Source organism: Heterocephalus glaber, unplaced genomic scaffold (assembly GCF_053883595.1).
Source record: "Heterocephalus glaber isolate CG9 unplaced genomic scaffold, H.glaber_assembly_v1.0 deba00001497, whole genome shotgun sequence".
Taxonomy (NCBI): domain Eukaryota; kingdom Metazoa; phylum Chordata; class Mammalia; order Rodentia; family Bathyergidae; genus Heterocephalus; species Heterocephalus glaber.
The window spans coordinates 19,032,209-19,054,058 of NW_028258320.1; the positions used below are offsets into that span (position 1 = coordinate 19,032,209).

Consider the following 21,850-nt stretch of genomic DNA (forward strand, 5'->3'; position numbering starts at 1 on the left):
ATAATAAAAAACCCCCAGGGGCCAGGGATTTAGCTCAGTGGCACCATGCCTGCCTCGAGAGTACAAGGTCCTGAGTTCATATCCCTGGTACCAAAAAAAAAAAAAAAAAAAAAAGCCCCAGCATGGTGGTACACACATGTACTGCCAGTACTGGGGAGGCTGAGTCAGGAGGATCACTGTGAATTCAAAGCCAGCCTGAACTAAATAGTGAGACCCTGTCTCAAAAAAAGAAAAAAAGAAAAGAAAGAAAGAGAGCAGGCTGGAGTGGTGGGACATGTCTGTAATTCTGGCACTCAAGAGGCTGAGGCAGGAGGGATTGCCACAAATTCAAGACCAGCCTGGGCTACATAGTGAGTTCAAAGCCTGCCTGGACTTTGTAGGAGACCCAATCTCAACCCTACCACCACCACCCCCAAAAAGAAAAGGGTTGCAAGTTGTAGACCACTTTCTTAGCATTCGAAAGGCTCTATGTTCCATCCCTACCACAATGAAAATGATGATCACAATCTCACCTGGGCAAAATTTAAAAGTTTGTAAGCGGGCCAGGGATTTAGCTCAGTGGTTCCGCTGCCTGCCTCACAAATGCAACATCCCAAGTTCGATCCCCTGGTACCAAAAAAAAAAAAAAGTTTATAGGTGTAGCTCTGTGAGAGGCTTTTCATTCAATCCCCAGTACCACAAAATAAGCAGTGTTTGTGTGTTACTAATATACATCTTCCCATATACCTTTATTATTTTATTTTTTTCTGATCTGGTACTAGGAATCAAACTTAGGAACTTGAGCTTGCAGGCAGGCACGCACTGCTAAATTGTATCCCCACCCCCTTTTATTTTTTATTTTTTGAGACAAGGTTTTGCTGTGGCCCAGGATGGCCTTGAATTCCTCCTGCTTCCGCTTCCCAAGGAGCTGGGAGTACAGGTTCAAGCCAGCAGGTTCCGCTCCTTCCATACACCTTAAATCACCTCTAGATTACGGCTAATATGCAAGACAATGTCCATAGTCTGTGAATAGCTGTTGTACTGCGTTGTTTGGGAAATAATGACAAGAAAATTTAGGCTGAGGCAGGAGGGCCTCAAGTTTGAGCTAAGCCTGGGCAATTTAGTGATTTATCAAGACCTTGTCTCAAAATAAAAAATGAAAAAAAGTTTGGGGCTACAGCTCAGAGTGAAGGCCCTGGGTCCAATCCATGGGATCATGAGAGAAAGAAAGATTGACTGTGCATGTTCAATATGGAGCCAATTTTTTCTCCGTACTTTCAGTTCAAGGTTGGAAGTGCCTGGGCTACCATCACCTGCATTCACGGTTTCACCTGTAGTTGCAGTTACTGAGACTATCACTTGCTGGAAATGTCCAATGGAAGAGTTCAAAATTAAACAGTTCATAAGTTTGTTGTTTTTTTTTTGGTACCAGGGATTGAACTCGGGACCTTGCGCTTTCGAGGCAGGCGCTGGAACCACTGAGCTAAATCCCTAGGCCCAGTTCATAAGTTTTAAATCACTTTTATATCAATGTCTCATCTAAATTGTTGAACTGTATTGTTATTGTTAATTTCTTCCTCTGCCTAATTTGAAAATCAACTTTATCATAGCTACCTATGTACAGGAAAATGCCCACCATAGTCTAATTTGCTGCTGTCTGCAATTTCAGACATCCACTGGGGCTTGGGGATGCTAGGCTGTCCCCCAAGTTAAGGTGGGACTGCTAGCAGGGCAAAGCAATGCACGTCTGTGATCTGAGGGAGGCTGAGCCAGGTGGAGAGCAAGTTGGAGCCCAGTTTGGGCAAGTTGGAACTTGTTTTTGTTTTTCTGAGACAGGAATCTGCTACGTGGTTCAGGCTGGCCTGGAACTCCCAGCGATCCCACTCCACCACACCCTGCTCTCAAATTAACAATTTAACAAGACCTTGTCTAAAAATCAATAAACATTTTTAAATGGGCTGAAGATGTACCTCAGTACAAAGGCCCTGGCCCCAATCTCAGTAACACACACACACACACACACACACACACACACACACACGCTGGCACCACTGTAATTATTCTATTCAGTTCCACAGACTATAGGCTCCCTGCTTGAGACACCAATTACCAAGTCCCGGGTTGTGACCTGTGGGTTTTTTGTTGTTGTTTTGTTTTTTGTTTTTGTGGGGGTTTTTTTGGTACTGGGGATCGAACTCAGGACCTTGCGCTTGTGAGGCAGGTGCTGGCACCACTGAGACAAATCCCCGGCCCTGTTAGTTTGTTTTTGGGACAGGGTCTCATATTCGTAGTTCAAGCTGGCCTTGGAACTTACTAGGTAGCCCAGGCTGACTTCAGCTTCCTGGCGGTCCTCCTACCTCAGACCCCCGCGTGCTAGGATTACAGTTGTGCGCCACCATGCCCAGCTTGTGACCCGTGTTTCTGAAGGGCTCCCCAAAACTCCCGTCTTGGGTTCGATAGTTTACTAGGATGGCTCGCAGAGCCCAGGGACGGGCTTTACTTACGTTTACCTGCTCAGGACTCGGGATCCTGACCCCCGGGGGCAGGAAGGGACACAGGCTGAGAGCACCCACGCCACCGCCGGGCCGAAGCTCGAAAATTCGCTGCAGAAGCCGGGCCGCCTCCCCGTCCCTCTGGGCACCGAGGCTGCAGGTCCAGGTGGCCCAGGTGTGCAGGTGTCCTGGGACCAACCCCACCCCGAGGCTACCTGCGCCCCTCCCTGATCCCTCATTAACATCAGCTGGGCCACGATTAAGGGGATTGTTCTGAGTAACTAAAGAGATTCCTATCACTCAGGAAATGCCGAGGGTTTTTGGAGCTCTCAGACGGGATCCCGGAGGAGGGCCGAGCAGATTTCAGATTGTGCCAAACAGACGCGGAGCTAAGATTTTTTTTCTCTCTCGGGTTTGGTTTCCAAATTGAAGCGAGAGAGGCCAGGGATGTAGCTCAGTGACGCCGCGCCAGCCTCCCAAGCGCAAGGTCCTGAGTTCGATCCCTGTTACCGCAAAAAAAAAAAAAACTTGGAGTCTCTCAAAAAATACACAGGGGCTGGGCGTGGTAGGATACGTCTGTGATCCCAGCATTCCGGAGGCTGAGGCAGGAAGATTCCTGCGAGCTCTGGGCCAGTTTGGGCTACATAATGAGTTCAAGGACAGCCTCAATTACATAGGAAGACCCTTTCTCAAATAAAACAAAACAGGTACAGCTCGCTGGACGTCCAAACCAGGACATCTCAGTGACGGTGGAAGAAGGAAAATGATATTCCAAGGGAGAAAAAAACGGAACTGATGGGGAATGCCAAGAAAGGGGAGGCAGCAGGACAAGAATTAAGATGCATTATCCACAGGTATCTACTCACCATGATGAACGCAATCCTCATGTACTGCAGAGTGCACTAATAATGAAGTTGATGCTTGGTTTTGGAAGGAAGAGGAATAATTAGCATATTTTGTTACTGTTGAGTAGGAGGACGTATTCCAGTCAGGATCCCATAAACGAGAGCTTCCATATTTTATTATCAGCTCCCAGGGGAACCAGTTCCAAATAAAGAGCTGGGTTTTCTTTTTATTTCCCGAGACAGGGTCTCACTAGCTCACACTCGCCTGGAACTCGAAGGAATCCTCCTGCCTCAGCCAGCCAAGTGCTGAGATTACAGATGTGCACCAGACACCCAGCTTCATTCATTCATTGAGTCAGGAACTTTCTGAGTGTAGTTAAACTGCATTCATTTCATTTGTTTGGGGGTTTTTTTTGGTACCGGGGATCGAACTAGGGTCCTTGCACTTGCACAGCAGGCGGCAAAACCAGAGCTAAATCCCCGGCCCCTGCGTTCATTTTAGTACAAACCCTTCCTGCTTCCAGTGGCAGGAATAGGTAGTTTCTTCATTTTGCTGTGGCTAGCAACTTCTATGTTAACATTTCCGACCTTCAGATTCAGTAGTGCTCCTGACCATTTTCTCTACTCGTGGTTATAAGCAGAACTGTTGGACCCTGAGCCAGCTTCAAAATCTTAAGAGCGGAGCAGAGTGGCTGTGGTTGGGGGATTCAGGTGGAGCCTGGAGCCCATTAGAGCTAGGTGTAGCCGGCCCCACCCCAGGTTCCAGTTGACCTTTGAAATGGCCAGGCCGGCACTGACCTTTCGGACCCAGACTATTCAGCCCCGAGATGTTGCCCCTCCCTTTCTCTCTGAACATTTAATTTCTAACAGCCCCAGTCAGATCCCCTGACAACAGGTGATGTAATTTCTAACCATCTTCTGGTTTAAAACTGTAAATACAGCGCTGTTTTGTACAATGTCTGAGTTTGTTTTTTTTTTTCTGTACTGGGGATTGAACCCCCAGCCTTTGCACTGAGCTATATCCTCTCTCTTTTTTTTTTCTTTTTGGTAGCAGGGATCAAACTCAGGTCCTTGCACTTGTGCAGCAGACAGCAAAACCACTGAGCTAAATACCCGGCCCTAAGCTACATCCTCTCTTTGAGATTGGGTTCTACAACTCACTAAATTGCCCACTCTGGGGTCCAATTTGGAGCCCGCCTGCCTCAGCCTCCCAGTATGCTGGGATTATGAGATTATAAACACAGCGCATTTTTGTTTTTTTGGTGCTGGGGATTGAACTCAGGTCCTTGTGCTTGCGGAGCAAGTGGCGAAACCACTGAGCTAAATCCCCGGCCCAAGCACAGGGCATTTTTAAGACTCTTCAAATCTGTTTTCAAAAAAAACCCAAACAAGATTGTAATCCGAACTAGCCCCAAATATGTGTAATTTTCTTTGTTTTTGACTAGGTTGATTTTATTCTCAATTGATAAGCTAAACCTTCCGGAGGTCTCTATGGACCCCAGTGATGGCGATCTCTATTTTGTTTGCTTCTTGCTGTCTCCTGCCCCAGTACCTGTTCTGAATCTTCATGCTGGTTCCTGAAGCTGCCCATCGCTGTCAGAGAAGACTCTGAAGTTGCAGGTTCTTACATCCCATTCCCCACTTATTGGACTCCTCGTCTTGCCTGGCCAGTTTCTCCTCTGTCACACGGCCCCATTCACCTGTGCCCATCATCCCAGTCTCCAGGCTACTCATCAAAACAGTTTCTCCTCCATTACAGAGCCTCCCTTTTTTCAATCTCTTCTTCCTTAGTTCCTCCTTCTCTGCTAGACATAGATGAAATTTATTTTTGTTTTTGCTTACAAAGCCCAAGATGCCCCCTTGATTCTGTTTCCCCATCTATAACTTCAACCTCAAAGCTGAAGGTGGCACATACCTGTAATCCCAGAACTCTGGAGGCTGAGGCAGGAGGATCATCACAAATCTGAGGCTAAAGTGGGGTACATAGTGAGACCCTGTCTAAAAAAAAAAAGTCTGGGGATGTAGCTCTATGCAAAGGCCCTGAGTTCAGTCCCTAGTACTGCAAACAAAACAAAATACCACTGACTGAATTATTTCTGGACATGTTCTTCCTGTCTCATTTCAAACTCACAAAACTATTTTTTTTAACTATTTTTATTTTTTTTTATTTATTTATTTTTGGTACCGGGGATTGAACTCCGGTCCTTGCACTTTCAAGGTAGGTGGCAGAACCACTGAGCTAAATCCCCAGCCCATAAAGCTATTTTTAATTACCAGCTGAGTCTCTCCTGACAAATGTATTTTTCAGATTTTGTGAATACAGGGGATGGAAAAGTAATTCCTAAGTTTTCAATAAAATTTAGTTTGATTACAGAAGACTGTTTAAATTGTTCTATTTTCTTATCTATTGTCGCCAGTCTCTTCCTGTGCCTGATTTGCAAGTGAAGCTCCTTCGTGCCCATGCACATAAGGCAAGAGCCCGGTGCCTTATCTGAGGGGTTGCCCACAGCCCTCAGGGCCCAGAGAGCTTGGATGGTACCATATTCCACACACACAAACAGATCCAAGAGAAAGCTTTGATATACGGGGAAGAGATGTGACTCCCAAACCTGCTAGATATCCAAAATGCGAATTCGTGTTCTCTAAAATTGAAGCATGAATTCTAGGAACAACGGAGGTTAAGAGTAGGAAAAATTTGTGGAGAGAAAGACAGCTTCTGTCTAAGAGAGACAAAAGGAGGACCAAAAAGTGGGTTGCCTGCTCGCTCTGCTTCTCAAAGGTGTTTTAGGTGATAAAACCATGAGGTGAGGCAGGCCCAAGGTGGGACAAAACTATAGTCAACTAGTAAGATTGCAAGTGTAGTCACTTAGGTAATATTGGTTGGATGAGAAAACACAAGATGGGGGCCGGGGGTTTAGCTCAGTGGTTCTGTCACCTGCCTCACAAATGCAAGGTCCCAAGTTCGATCCCTGGTACCAAAAAAAAAAAAAAAAAAGAAAAGAAAAAGAAAACACAAGATGGGCCAAAACTATGATCAACCAATAAGTTTACAACAATATAGAATATTGATTAAATGGGTATCAAATGATGAAGCAAGTCGTGTAGGTAGTGTACAAGGAAAGAACAACGTTTTCCCATAAGGGGTGGGTCAGGGATCTTTCCGGAAAAGGGTGGGCTAAGACCTTGACCCCGGTGATTGATACCTATTTAGAATATCAGTCACTGCTATTCATCCTAGGGGAAGCACTCCCCAAGTGTAGTAGTTTCTCTTGTTTTACAATGTCGGCCTTCAGTGACTGTGTCTCCACTGTCCTCCATGTTGACTCCTCGAGGGCCATCACTGTCTAACTGCCTACAAGATATCTAATTAACTTACCTCTCTACAATAGTTTAACTCACAAACTGGGTGCAAGAAGAGAGTAACGACGATAACTTATAATAAAATAGAACAGCTATAACAGTGCACTGTAATAAAAGTTATATAATTGTCTCTCAAAATCTTTTTCTTTTTTTGTTTGTTTGCTTGTTTGTTTTGGGTTTTTGAGCCAGGGCCTCGATATATCACTCAGGCTGGCTTTGAACTCACTATGTAGCCCAGGCTGGGCTGTCTCAAAATAAAAAGTAAAAAGAGGCTGGGGCCATAGCTCAGGGCCAAGGCCCTGGCCAATTCCCAGTATCACCAAGGGAGAAAAAATGTCATTGCCTTGGCGTCTGTCTCTCTAGATCCATAAGGTGGCGCTGTGGAGCTGAGTAGTAAGGCACAGACCGCATAAGTAGGATCCTGAGTTTGATGCCCAGTGCTGCTAGACCACCTAACAAAACAATTCACTCTCAGCTTTTCTAGGAAATGTTCTTGGACAATCTGACCAAACATAGCTCACCCTCATTTATCATGATGGCATCAGCACTCAGGAAGATTGGCAGTAAACTTTATTCATATGTACTTTTCATATAATTTATTAGTAGCACATGTACAAATGCTTTCTTTCTACAAACACCTGGCAACTCCATGGTATAATTTAAAATCTCTTTGTTTTTGTTTTTGGTACCAGGAATTGAATTCAGGGCCTTGTGCTTACCAGGCTAGTCCTGTGCCCCTGAGCTACACCCCTGGCCTTTCTTTTTTTATTTATTTATTCTTTTTAGTGAAAAGCACATTTACTAAAGTTCCATGATCCAAACTGACTTTAAATCCTCTTTTTTTTTTTTTAACCTCTTTTCTTTATGATGCCAGCCTGCCTTGGGTATTTTGTTACAGTAACAGAAAATGGACTAAGCTGGCCATGGTGGCATACTCCTATAATTCCAGCACTCTGGGTGGCTGAGGCAGGAGGATCACAAGTTTGAGCCCAGCCCAGGGAAATTTAATGATTTAGTGAGATCTTATCTCAAAATTGAAAACAACATGAACAAAAGGGAAAGTGATGTAGCTCAGGGCAAAGGCCTTCGTTCAATCTTCAGTACTGAAAAGCATAAAATAAGGAGAGGGAAGGTTGTAGGACCTGCACTAGGTTTTGGAAAGAAGCTCAGGAATCTAGGATTTGTGGATACAATCATGGCAAGGTACTGTCTTAACCGACCTCCCCCCTTGCTGGCCAGAGATCAGATGATTCCACACTGACATCTGCATCCCAACCTCAACTGTGCATTAGACTGCTGCTTCCCTTCAAAATGACGTTATTTTGGTTGTGGCTCAAACCTCTGAAGTGCCACCCACATCTTCAGTGTTTAGCAGAGGTTGCCCCACTCAAATGCAACACATGTCATAATACTAGCTATGCTGAGACTTATGTACCTTCCCTCAATTATCTTTGTTTTTTAATCTTTTTTTTTGTTGTGGTGGGTTTTTTTGTTGTTGTTGTGGGGTTTTTTTTTGGTACCAGGGATCGAACTTGGGTCCTTGCACTTTCGAGGCAGGTGGAACCACTGAGCTAAATCCCCCGGCCCTTCCCTCAGTTATCTTTGTATGAAGCTAGGGTTGTCTCTTTCTCTTTTTTATTTTGTTTTTTATTTTTGAAACAAGGTCTCACTGTAGCCCAGGTTGGCCTTGAACTCACAGAGATTCTCCTGCCTCAGTCTTCCAAGTGCTGGGATCACAGGTGTGCACCACCACAACTGGCTTGTGTCTTTTTTTTTTTTTTGGTTCCAGGGATCGAACTCAGGTCCTTGCCCTTGCACAGCAGGTGGTGAAACACTGAGCTAAATCCCTGGCCCTGGCTTGTGTCTTTTTAAATGTGTCCTCTAGCAATGCAGTGCTGTAGCACACCTCTGTGAATGCTAAATGTCTTGTACCTGCTTTATGATATGTAGCAGTGATATCCTGTATCAGAGAGCTTTTTTTAGTGCTGTTTCTCTAGAATGTTTTCCTTCCAGGTAATGATTGAAAAGCTAATAAAAAAAAATGGTGTGTGATCACAACAGTAATAGAACTTTGCTGTTTTCTATCTTTTTTTTTTTTTTGGTACCGGGGATCAAACTCAGGACCTTACACTTGTGAGGCAGGAGTCGGAACCACTGAGCTAAATCCCCAGCCCTGTTTTCTGATGTTTTTTTTTTTAATTTTTCTTTCCTTTTTTAAAAAAATAATGTGTGTTGTGTATGATTTTGTTTGCAGAGCCTGGCAAAGCTACTGCTATTGCTGTTGCTGCCTAACATACGCTACTATTGGTCTTTTAAAAATTTTTTTATTTGGTACCGGGGATTGAACTCAGGTCCTTGTGCTTGTGAGGCAGGCGGTGGCACCAGTGAGCTAAATTCCTGGCTCTTTGTTTTTAATAAATAAATTTTAAAAAGAGCTGAGAGTATAGCTCAGTGAAAAGGTCCTGTGTTCCATCCCCAGTACTGCAGACACACACACAGATTGGACTCTGGAACAACATCTGTAGGTTGAAGAGTTAAGCAATAAGCAATTCTGTATAAAGTACTACACTTGTCATTATAATTTATAGCAACTTTCTATACTTTTTTATTGTATGTGTGTATGTATGTATGTATTCATCTATTCATTTGTTTGAAACTGGGTCTATGTAGCCCAGGCTGGCCTTGAACTCAAGATGATCCTCCTGCCTCAGCCTCCCAATCACTGGGACTACAAGCCTGTGGCACAATGCTGGGGAGCAACTTTCTATTCTTGACACAGGTTAAATTTTAGAGTTGGAGCCATTAAGTATCAGATTAAACCTATGAGGTCCATCTCATTGGAACTGGAAATGCATGCTGAAGAAATGTACCAGTATATCCCATAGCTCAGAGAAAATCTGTTAGCACTAGGACATTGGACAGTTTTGCAGGTTGTAAATTAATATTCATTAATTAATATTTATTATGAATAAATTAATATTATTTAATTAATATTTATTAAGGGTCTCAGTATGTAATCCAGGCTGGCCTCGAACTCATGAGGATCCTTCTGCCTCAAGTGCTGGGATTACAGGTTCCTACCACGATACTTAGCCTAGGTTATAGTTTAAGATACTGGCTTATTTCTCCTTTATATATTAAAAAACTTCAGAGAATGCTCTTTTGGGCCATTTTGTATTGTGGTAAAATATATGTAACATAAAATTTACCTTTTTTTTCAGTGCTGGGGATTGAACCCAGGGCCTCTCTAGGCAATTTCTCTACCGCTGAGCTATATCCTCAACCCAATTCCAGCCTGTTTTAAGGGTCAGTGGTTTTAATCACATTTGCAATGTGTATCACCATCTCCACTGTAGGGAGCTTCTGACTTCTCAGACTAAACATACAAAATATAAATAATGATTTATAAATAGCGCTGTATTTTTTGGTACAAAAATTGAAAACATAGGGCCGGGGGTTTAGCTCAGTGGTTCCGCCGCCTGCCTCGCAAGCGGAAGGACTACAGTTCGATCCCCGGCACCGAAAAAAAAAAGAAAGAAAGAAACAGAGAAATATGGGTTTGAGATCTGGACCTGCAATTAATTTTTTCTTTTTTCTTTTTCAGTACTGGGAGTCGAACTCAGGACCTTGTGCTTACCAGGCAGGCCCGGGGACACTGAGCTAAATTCCCAGGTCTGGACCTGTCATTAGTGACTCAATTATTGGATAGATTTCCTCCTTCCTTCTCTCTCTTTTTTTAAATTATTTTTTTAGACAGGGTAACCTCTGGGATTACAGGTTTGGGCACCAGGCCCTGCCCATCCTCCCTCCTTTTTTTCTGGTTTCGTTTTTTCAGTACTGAGTATGGAACTGAAGACCTTGCGCCTGCCAAGCAGGCGTGGTGCCACTGAGCTACAACCCCTGCACTGTTTTCTGTTTTGTTTTTGAGGATATTTTTTGGTACCGGGGATCGAACTCGGGTCCTTGAGCTTGCGCAGGAGGCGGCAAAACCACTGAGCTAAATCCCCGGCCCAGTTTTCTGTTTTTTTGAGACAGGGTCTCATGTGGTTCAGGCTGGCCTCGGACTCGCAGCGATGCTCCTTCCTCAGCCTCGCTCTTGCCTGTTGCCTCCTTCTTGAACCCAGGGCTTGGAGCGTGCTAAACACATGCTCGACTTCTGAGCTGCGATCCCAGTCCTGTGAGGGCTAATTTCTGACCGTGGGGCTAGGGTTTAGAACAACCCGGGTCGCACAGTGGGAAGGAGCTGGCCGCCTGGAACGCGGAGGGCTCGCCAGGAGAGGGCTGGCGCGGGCGCAGAGGAGCGGGTGGTTGAGCAAAGAGGGCAGGAAGGAACCGCCTGGGATTTGGGCACTAAGGGGAGGAGCGAACAGATTCGCGCGGCCGCCGAGGCGGAGCTGGCGGTGCCAACGCCCAGGGGGTGAGAAACAACAGCCTAGGGCTAGCGATATTGTTTTTGACCGAGGCCTGTGGATGCGTGAAAGGTTAGGGAGGCAGAGGCTGAGCTTTAGTAAGGAGCTCTGAGGAGACAGCTGAGGTGGAAGGGAGCACGCTCAGAATGCCCGGACGGTCTGGGGGGAGGGGGCAGCACGGCAGAGGGGAGAGAGAGCGAGGGAGAGAGAGCGAGCGGGGGGGGGGGGAGACCGGCTGGCTAACACAGGCCAAGGGCCTGGGCAGCGTGCTGAGGCAGTAGGCTTTGATAGGACCCCTCACTGACCACCCTTCCCTTCTTCTGTAGAACCCTAAGGCCCTGAAATGCAAAGCGGGCCGCAAAAACGCTGGGTGAAGTTGAGCAGGGTAGCCCAGCTTTGGTGACGCCTCCTTCCGCTCCCGGCCCCCGGCCCCGTCTCTAGGGGGCATGCCTCGCCCCGATAAACGTCATCAACCAGCGCCCTGCAGCCCTCAGTCATTCGGCCCCGCCCTCGCGGCGGCCGGCCCCCAGCTGCCCTCTCCAGCTATGGTCCTGGCCTGTGGTTTGTAAGTTGGCACCCGGGTCTCCCGACGTGGCCTGGTTTTGATGGCTGCGGCGGCGGCCCTGGCAGAGGCCGATCCCCCTCCTGCGATGCCGCAGGCGGCAGGGGTCGGAGGGTCCACCGCCCGGCGAGACTTCTACTGGCTGCGCTCCTTCCTGGCCGGAGGTGGGTGCTCGCGGCAGGGTTAGGGTCGCGGGCAGGTCGGGTGCCAGCGGGGGCGATGACATTCCTGGGCTCCAGCTGCTTCATTGTTCGACTGGATATTACCCTTACTTCTTGTGATTTCTTTCTAATAATAATCACCTGGCTAATGACAGCTAGGTCTTGGGGTCTTGGGTTCTCGAAGATGTGGAAAGGCTGAACTGGAGATGTGGGAAGGCTGAACCAGGCACCTGTTCTAGGATTGGATAGCCGGAAAAGAGAGGAAACCTGGCATGAATCATGCTGAATACCCCTTTCTTTTTTTTTTTTTTTTTGGTATTGGGGATTGAACTCGGGACCTTGCGCTTGCAAGGCAGGTGCTGGAACCACTGAGCTAAATCCCCTGCCCACCCCTTTCTTTTATCAAGGCCGTAGGTGACAGTGTAGAAACTGGATTTTCTGTTTGCTTAAGGGAAAACAAATATTGGAGACCAGCTTTTTAAAGATGATTGGGAAATTGTGCAAACTTATCTGCTACCAAAAATACTTACAGTGATTCTAGTAAACTGTGCCACAACTGCTTGACAAGCCCTAGTATTGGTGTTACTGTGCGGCCAGAAGATCCACATTGTCTCAAAGAAACTTCCACTGCTTTCCCATAAAGACATGTGTCAACCTCTACTCCCTATAGTTGCTTGAGTGAGCTGTCATCACTTAATTATTTAAGCCTAGGAATTTTTACAAAATCCACATTATGAGGACTTGTATAAATATAGTATCTGTAGACTCCAAGAGTATTAAGAATTTAATTATTTTGTCCTGATAATAAAAAGGACATGTGTTTATTCATTCTGGGAATATCGGAGTGCCAGCTATGTGCCTGCTTTTTGCTTGGAATACATCAGGGAAGAAAACAAAGATCTGTGGTCTCCTGGTGTTTACATTGTTTCTGGAACTTTGGAGAGAAAGACAATAAAATAAGGTAACTTGTACAGCGTGTTAGAAGCATGGGAAGCGGAGAAGTAAAGCAGTGTGTGGAGTATTAAGTAGGATAGTTCTGCGGAGTCTTTCTCATTGAGAGGTTGAGATGAGGAAACTTTTTTTTTGCTGGTAGTGGGGTTTGAAACCAGGCTTTCCCTATGAGCTACATCCTCAACCCTTATTTTTATTTTTTATTTTGAGGTAAGATCTTGCTCTAAATTGCCCAAGCTAGCCTTGAACTTGCGATTCTCCTTCCTCAGCCTTCCTTGTAGCTGGGATTGAGGCATGCAATATCAGCTCCCCGTTGAGCCAACATTTGAAGGAGTGAGGCCATTTAAAAATTCATGTCTAGGGCCGAGGATTTAGCTCAGTGGTTTCGCCGCCTGGTGCGCAAGCGCAAAGACTCGAGTTCTATCCCAGGTACCAAAAAACCCCAACAAAAAACCCCCCAAAAATTCATGTCTAAGGAGGAGCGTTTCATGTAGAAGGCAAAGCTAAAGTAAAGACTCCAAAGCCAGAGTGGGCCTGATCTGTTCAAAGAATGCTGCAAGATCAATGGCTGATTGGGAAAGAAAGTTAGGTGAGGAGCAGGGGAGAAAAATGGAATTTGGCAAGTCCTAAAGATTGCAGCTTTAAAAAAAAATGTTTCCCTAGTTCCAGGATTGAACTCAAGATCTTGGGCTTGCCAGGAGGCCGTGGCACCACTGAGCTACATTCCCTGGCTCCTAAGATTTTGGCTTTATCTTACAATGAACGGGGGAGTCATTCCAGACTGAGCAGAAAAGTGAGGTGATATGACATAGCTGTACCATTGAGTGTAAATGTAGGGGGCAACTAAGGAAGTGGAGACCAGATTGGAGGTTACTGGCATTGTTCAGATGATAGATTGGTGGTGGCTTGGATCAAGATTGTAGTTGTGGGGTTGGTGATAAGTTGTAAGATTATAGACAGAACAAATAATTTTCTGAAAGAAAGAGTAGAGATGGGTGATGAGAAGTCAGGGGTGACTCATTTTGGCTTGAGCAGCTGCAAAGATGTGACTGTCGTTGACTGAACCCTGTCAGTGGAGCATTTTTTGTGTTGGTTGTTGGGAGGGATCAGTTCAGTTTCGGACATGTTACCTTTTGTGATGTAGATTAAACATTGAGCTATAGTCTTCAGGACATGTGGGTGAGGATTGCACCAGTACTCCCATATACTGCTGGTAGTGTGAAGGGGTAAAATCAGTTTGAAGAAGAGATGACTGTTTATCTGTAAAGCTCAACATTTGCATGCTGTATGACCTAGCAGTTCCTAAGTACATGCCAATGTACAAACTGTTTCTCTTCATAGCTGCCATATCATCATAGCCTCAAGCTAGAAGCAGTGTTCTCTGGGAGATATACCTGAAGTATGGTGTAATCAAAGAAATACTGTGAGGCACTGAAAATGAATAAATTCCTATCATACTCAACAATTTGGATGAATCTCTCTATGTAATTTTATTTTGTTTTGTGACAGGGTCTTCAGCATCTGATTGTGTAGCCCAACCAGCCTCAAACTCTCAATCCTGCCTCAGCTTCTTGAATGCTAAGATTACAGGCATATCCCTCCACACCTGATGTTCACAAGCACAGAATTGAGCAGAAGCAGCCAGGCACAAACAAGCATACTGTGATCACATATAGTAATAAAGTTCAAAAACAGTTGAAATGAAATCCATGATGTTAAAGTCAGAATAGTAGTTGGTTATCTCTGAGAAGGAAAGGTGAACAGCAATTTGGGGAGTATCAGTAAGGGGCAAGTAACACTGCATTTATTGATTTGAGTCATCCTTAAATGAATGTGTTCACTTTGCAGGGCTTTATTTTTTTCTTTTTTCTTTTTTTGGTACCAGCGATCGAACTCGGGACCTTGCACTTACGAGGCAGGCGCCTGAACCACTGAGCTAAATTCCCTGCCCTTAGTGCTTTATTTTTTATTTTTGGTACCAGGGATCGAACTCAAGACTTTGTGCTTGCTGGGCAGGCATGGCACCACTGAGCTACATCCCTGGCCCTGCAGTGATTTATTAAATGGGACTTTTTGTGCCATTTTTCTGTTTTTGCACTGTTTGTGTACTTTTCTGTTTTTTAAAAATTTTTTTATCTTTTTAGTCCATGTTGGCAGTTCATGATGATCACATTCCTTGTGGGAAATTGGTCCATGTACAGAACACATCTCAATTCTTTTTCCTCCCCTTCCCCCTCTTTTTCCCTAATCCCTTCATCTCTTGGTCCCTTCCCTTTTGCAAAAGATCTCCCTATTTCATATTATCTAGCTTTTATTTTGCTCTTTATTTATATTTTGGATTTCTCATGTAAGAGAAACCATACTATATTTAAGCTTGTGTCTGATTTATTTCACTCAACATTATGGTCCCAAGGTGCATCCATTTTCCTACAAATGACTGAAATTTATCCCTCTTTATGGCAGAGTGGCACTCCATTGTGTATAAATACTACATTTTCTTCAGTCATCTGTTGATATAGGCTGCTTCCAAGATGAAGCTATTATGAATTATGCTGCTATAAACATGAGTATGCATGTATCAGTTTAATATGTGTTTAAGTGTTTTAGGAAGATACCTAGAAGAGGAATAGCTGGGTTGAATGGTATTTCTAGTTTTAGTTCTTTGAGCAATCTCCATAATGATCTCCATAGTGGTTGTGCTAGTTTACATTCCCACCAACAATGTAGATCCCGCCCACCGTCTTACCAGCATTTGGTTATTATATTATTTGATTTCTTTTTTTTTTTTAACACTTGGATTACTTTTTTTCTGTTTTTTTTTTTTTTTGTACCATGGAACTCAGGACCCTGTGCTTTCAAGGCAGGTGGCAGAACCACTGAGCTAAATCCCTGGCCCTCTCAGGGTTGTTTTAATTTGCATTTCTCTGATGGCCAGTGATGTTGAACATTTTTTTCATGTATTTGTTGGTCATTTGTACTTCTCAGATGTGTCTATTCATTTCAGTTGCCCAGTTTTTGATTGGGTCTTTTATTTTGGGGTTCTAATTTTTTTGAATTCTCTATATATTCTAATATATTAGTCCTGTGTTCGAAGAATAGCTTGATGTTCTTAAACTCCTGGCCTCAAGTGATTCTCCCACCACAATCTCCTGAGTATGGAGTATCCACAGTTTATGTCTGTTGATGTAAATTTGTTTGGTTTATGGTTTTTGGCTATTTGACTAAAGAGACTGTGAAAAGTTGCATACAGATCTTGTGGGTTTTTTGTTTTTTGTTTTAGTGCTGATAAAACCCATGGCCTTACACATGCTAAGCAAGCTCTCTTTTACTGAGCTATGTCCACAGCCCACATAACAGGTTTTTATGTGGCTTATGTATATATTGCACATTCTTTCTTTCTTTCTCTTTTTTTTTGATATTTTGAGATGGGTCTCGCTATGTAGTTAAGGCTATCCTTGAACTCCCTATGTAGCCCAGGTTGACCTGGAGCTCACAGTGATCCTCCTGCCTCAGCCTTGCAAGTGCTGGGATGATAGGTATGCACCACCACTCGGCTCCTTCTTTCTTTTTGAAAGTTTTTAATTTTTTTTGAGACAGGGTCTCACTGGCTTCAAACTTGTAGCTATTCTTCTGCTTCAGCCTCCCAAGTGCTCCAATTACAGTTGTGGGCCACCAAGCCCAGCTATGTATATACTTTCTTCTTTGTGGTGAGGAATATGGAACCCAAGGCCTCACATTGATGTGTTCTACCACTGGGCTACACCCACAAGCCCTTGCTTTGTCTTTTCTTGGATAAATATCTAGGGGTGGGACTGTGGAGTGTTAAGAACATCATACGTTTAACTTTATTCTTGTTTTTACAGTGCAAGAATCAAACCCAGGGTCTCATATATTCTAGGCAAGCTGAGCTCCACTTCCAACCATGTTTGACTTTATAAGAAACTGCCAGGGGCCGGGGATTTAGCTCAGTTGTTCCGGCACCTGCCTCGAAAGTGCAAGGACCCGAGTTTGATCCCCAGTACCAAAAAAGAAACTGCCAAAATCCTTGTTCTATTATGTATCCCCACTGGCTTGTCGGCACTTGGCATTGTGAGAGTGTGTGTGCATGCGCACACAGGCGTGCATGCCATTTTAGCAGGTGTTTGGTGGGATCTAATTGTGGTTTTAGTTCACATTTTCCTGAAGAAAATGATGCTGAATATCTCCCCCTATGTTTATTGGCCATCTGTGTTTAAGTGCTGATTCAAAACTTTGGGATACATGTACTACTTTGAGGTATATATGAAATATGTACAGGCGTTCCAGGTCCAAGTGATATGACAAAAAACCATTGGGTGGATTACTCAATTTCCAGTGCCTCAGTTTCCCCATCCTTGAAATAGAATAGTAAATGTACCTACCTTAGAGGAGTGAGGTAATGATTAAATGAGAGTAAAAGCCTTGGCACTGTGCTTGCAGTTCAATCTCTTAGCCTAGTACCTGGCATAAAGTGAACACTGGAGATTTGTTAACTATGATAATTAGCAGTAGCTTTGGACAAATAACTGTGATTGCTCAACCTTTTTCTCTCCCTTTCTCCCCTTCGTCTTTTCTCCTCCCTCCTTTCTTTCCCTTTTTCCCTCCCTCCCTCCTTTCCTCAGTCTGCCACTGAGCTACACCCCTAGCCTGATTGCTCACCCTTAAAAGGAAAAGAAAAGGTACTTGATCTAACTCAGTGCACTCTTTGAACGATTAATTGAGCTGTAAAATGGTGTGAAAGCAAGTAAAATGCAGTCAAAGGAAACTAGTTATGAATGCATTCTAAACAATTTCATTATATAGTTTATTTGTACATTACAAGATGACAGTATAACAAAAACATGAAAACAAATGAAAGTCGCCTTGGGATCATCCTCATTTGGAGCCATGACTTATTTCCATTAGTTCACATAAAGAACAATTGATAAGCCACAAAAATTGATAAGGCTGGGATTACCATGCCTGTAAATCCCAGCTACTCAGGAGGCTAAGGCAGGAGGAGTCAAGTTCAAGGCCAGCCTGGGCAATTTAGGAAGACCTTGTCTGAAAAAAAAAAAGTACTAAGTATATAGCTCATTGGTGCAGTATCCCTGGGTGCAATCCACAGTACTGGAAAAAAAAAATGATACAGAAATTTATATAGGTTTAATATTTGAGCACAAATATATATTTATATATTTAATTTTTGATATCTCAAAATATGCATTTTTTTGTGATACTCTTTGCACTGAGCTATATTCTCCCTTTTTATTATTTATCTTTAAATTTTTGAGTTTTTTTTTTTGTGGTAACAGGGATTGAACTTGGGATTTTGCACTTTCGAGGCAGGCGCTGGAACTACTGAACTAATCCCCAGCCCTAAAATTTTGTTTTTTGTTTTATCCTATTTCCCTTCTAGGTGTTTTTTGTTTTGGTTTGGTTTGGTTTTTGGTACTGGGGATCAAACTCAGGACCTTTCACTTGCAAGGCAGGTGCAGTGCCACTGAGCTAAATCCCTGTCCCTTTATTTTTTATTTTGAGGGAAGTTCTCACTGAGTCACTAAGTTGCCCTGGCTGTACTCAAATTTGTGATCTTCTTGCTTCAGCCTTCCAGAGTGCTGGGATTTCAGCTGTGCACCACCATGCTAATTTCTACATGTTAAATTTTCTAATTTTCACCGTGCTAAAATCTACATTTTAACATTAGTTACATGCTGAGCTATTTTTTTTTTTTTTTGGTACCGGGGATCAGGCGCCAGAACCACTGAGCTAAATCCCTGGCCCAACATGCTGAGCTATTAAGTAAAGTGTGTGTGCTTTGAATGATTTTTGTCTTATGCTTTAAAATTTTGTAATATAAATTCATGCCTCTAATCCCAGCATTCTGGGAGGCTGAGATAGGAAGATTGCAAATTTGAGCCCAGTCTGGCCAATTTAGTGACTTGCTGTTACCAGGTTTTATGGTGCTGAGTTTCTCCATGTAGTTTCTAGGTTCTTTCTGTCTTGAACCAAGAACTGGGCAAGACAAGTATAAAAATGGCTAGGCATGGGCCAAGGATTTAGCTCAGTGGTTCTGCCGCCTGCCTTGAAAGCTCAAGGTCCCGAGTTAGATCCCCAGTACCCCCGCCAAAAAAAAGGCTAAGTGTAGTACACACCTGTAATCCCAGACCTTGGGAAGCTGAGGCAGGAGGATTGCCTTGAGTTCCAGGCCAGCCTGAGCTACATAGCATGACCTTGTCTCAAAAACCAGAAAATAAATAAAGACCCTGTCTCAAAAAACCTCTCCCCAAAACCTCAACAAACAAAAAAAGGTATAAAAAGAAAAGAAACATGCTCTGCAGAGTGAGTTCCGGCCAACTAAAAGTAGGAAAGAGCATACTTTTCAGGGTGAGAGCCAGCCACTGTGAAATAGAGAGCACAGGGCCAAGAGCTGCACAGCAGTTGCCTATTGTATCCCCCATTCCTCAGGCTGAAGTCAGGTCTAGGGCATCCTATCAAAACTGCTTGATTTCTTGGGAGAAGAATTGAAGCTAGCACTCTGATTGGTTCCAAGTACAAGGGTTGGGGACTTTTCTCCTGGACTTCTTGTGACTGACAGGTCACATCCACTTGCCCAGCTGGCTGGCCATGCCCCAATCTGCCAGACTCCTGCCTCAGCCTCCTGAGTATTGGAATCAGAGGCATGGGCCACTATGCCCTGGAAGGTTTTTTTTTTTTTTTGGTACCAGGGATTGAAACTTGGGACTTTGCACTTGCAAGGCAGGTGGTGGAACCACTGAGCTAAATCCCCGGCCCTATTCACATTTTAAAGTAGTAACAACTCGTAGATGGACATAGTGTGTAGTTACAGCTACTCCATAAGCAGAGGCAGGAGGATCAGGAGTTCAAGACCAGCTTCCACAACATAATAAGACCCTATCTCAAATAGTCATAATCATAATGACAATATCACCACCCAGGCTGGGGATTTAGCTCAGTGGTTTTGCCGCCTGCTGCGCAAGCGCAAAGACCCGAGTTCGATCCCTGGTATCCCCGCAAAAAAGAAATCACCACCCCATTTTACTGAGTGCTTAGTACATGTAAGATATTGAGGGAAAGTCTTCCTGTGGTCTTTTTTTTCTTCTTCTTTTTTTGGTGCTGGGGATCAAACTCGGGTCCTTGCGCTTTCGAAGCAGGCGGTGGAACCACTGAGCTAAATCCCTGGCCCTTCCTGTGGTCTTTGAGAAGGATCCCATGCTGCTAGCTTACCAGCATCTGACCCACGCCGAAGGCCAAGTAAGCACTTTGCTCTGTGTTCATCCACACCTAGGGGCCAGTGGCAGCTGGTAGGGACCTAGTACATATTCGCTGAATGTACACATGAATGGTTCATTTATGTGTGCAAGTTGGTTTTTTTAACAAAAGTGTCTTCCAAAAGAGGTGGTTATTTCAAATAGCACTTTCTAGCTGATTAAACACCTTCAAGTGTCAGTCTCCTTAACTATCTTTTAGCAAAATTCTCTTTGTTCATTGGGCATTAGGGACTGATTTACATTCCTGGAACTTACTTTTAAGTCTGATGTGCTCAATTAAGATGCAGTGAGGGCCAGGGATTTAGCTCAGTGGTGCCGGGCCTGCCTTGAAAGCGCAAGGTCCTGAGTTCGATCCTTAGTACAAAAAAAAAAAATGCAGGGAAGCTGGCCTGATGGCACACATCTGTAATCCCAGCACTCATGAGGTTGAAGCAGGAGGGCTACATAGTGAGACCCAGGTGAGCCTGAACTGTATAGTGAGACCTTGTCTCAAAAAGCAAACACCCAAAAAACCCAAAATAAATAAAAGAAATAAAAAGGGCCAGGGATTTAGCTCAGTGGCACCACGCCTGCCTTGTGAGCACAAGGTCCTGAGTTTGATCCGCAATACCAAAAAAAAAATTAAAAAAGCAAACAAACGGTCCAGGGAATGGGGCCAGTTCTCATGGAGACCGTTGTAAAGAGGTACAGGTTTGTTGTCTGGACAAATAGTGATTTCCCTCCTGGAAGAAATATTATGCAGTGTTTTTTCTGATCTTATAAATTTTTTTTAGGTATTGCTGGATGCTGTGCTAAAACAACAGTTGCTCCTTTGGATCGAGTAAAGGTTTTATTACAAGCTCATAATCACCATTACAAGCACCTAGGTGAGTTACAGATGCTAAAGAGGAAAAGGAGTAAAACAATTACCTGTTTGCCTGTATGGTTTCCAGCTGTGAATTATACCAGAGAGAGGATACAAAAGGAAATTCAAGTGTTAGGTAAATTTTTTTTTTTTGGTACTGGGGATTGAACTTGGGACCTTGCACTTTCGAGGCAGGCAGCAGAACCACTGAGCTAAATCCCTGGTCCTGTGTTTGGTAAATTTTGCTAGCAATGTACCTCTTGCCAGTTTTAATCTGTTCACTTGCAAGAGTGGTTATTTATATTATCATTTTGGGGTACTGATATTTTCCCTAGCCAAACTCTTTTTTTTTTTTTTTCCTAGCCAAAATCTTAAAGCAAGTAAGTACTATTTGTTTATTGGGATTAAAGATTTATAGTCCTCACAAACACAACAGCTCAGCCTGACATTTTAATCAATCAGTGATAGAGGTGAGGGGTGGTAAATGCAAGACTGAAATAATCACTTCTTTAAATATGTAGTAAGCACTCTGATTGTGGTGCGCTGATTATGGTGGTGCTGCCTGGAATCACAGCACTCTGAGAATAAAGCAGGAGGACTCTAAGTCTGAGCCCAGCTTGTGCAGTTTAGTGGCAAAATCCTGTCCTGAAAGTGGGGGATGTGCCCAGGATGTGGCTCAGTGTGAAGACACTCTGGGTTCAATCCCCAGCACCAAAAGAAACAAACAAACACAAGAAAAAACTCAAGGTTTCTAGAAAAAAAATTATTCCTGGTACTGAGGATTAAACCTGGAGCCTTTACTTTGAGCTACATCCTTACCTCTTATTTTTATTTTTTTAAATTTATTTTTAAGTATGTATGGGAGGGCATTTTTTGAGACAAAGTCTTGCTATTTAGTCCAGGCTGGCTTTGAACTCACTCTGTAGTCCAGGCCTCAAACTCCCAACGATTCTTCCAT

General features: G+C 43.9%; 1 protein-coding gene across 5 annotated transcripts in view; it reads left to right on the top strand.

The window, feature by feature from the left end:
- The first annotated feature begins 10,964 nt into the window (after positions 1–10,964).
- Slc25a16 (solute carrier family 25 member 16) overlaps positions 10,965–21,850 on the top strand; it is a 37,498-nt gene continuing 26,612 nt past the window's right edge. The window contains exons 1-3 of one of the 5 annotated variants that reach the window (XM_004846168.4): positions 10,965–11,093; positions 11,412–11,811; positions 20,822–20,914. In XM_004846168.4, coding sequence (XP_004846225.1) covers positions 11,691–11,811; positions 20,822–20,914 — 214 coding nt within the window. In that variant the 5' untranslated portion in view covers positions 10,965–11,093; positions 11,412–11,690. Of the gene's footprint in view, positions 11,094–11,141; positions 11,158–11,322; positions 11,812–20,821; positions 20,915–21,850 lie in introns of those variants that run through there. The other 4 variants (XM_004846169.3, XM_013072736.3, XM_087184805.1 and 1 more) reach the window with 4 other exon arrangements.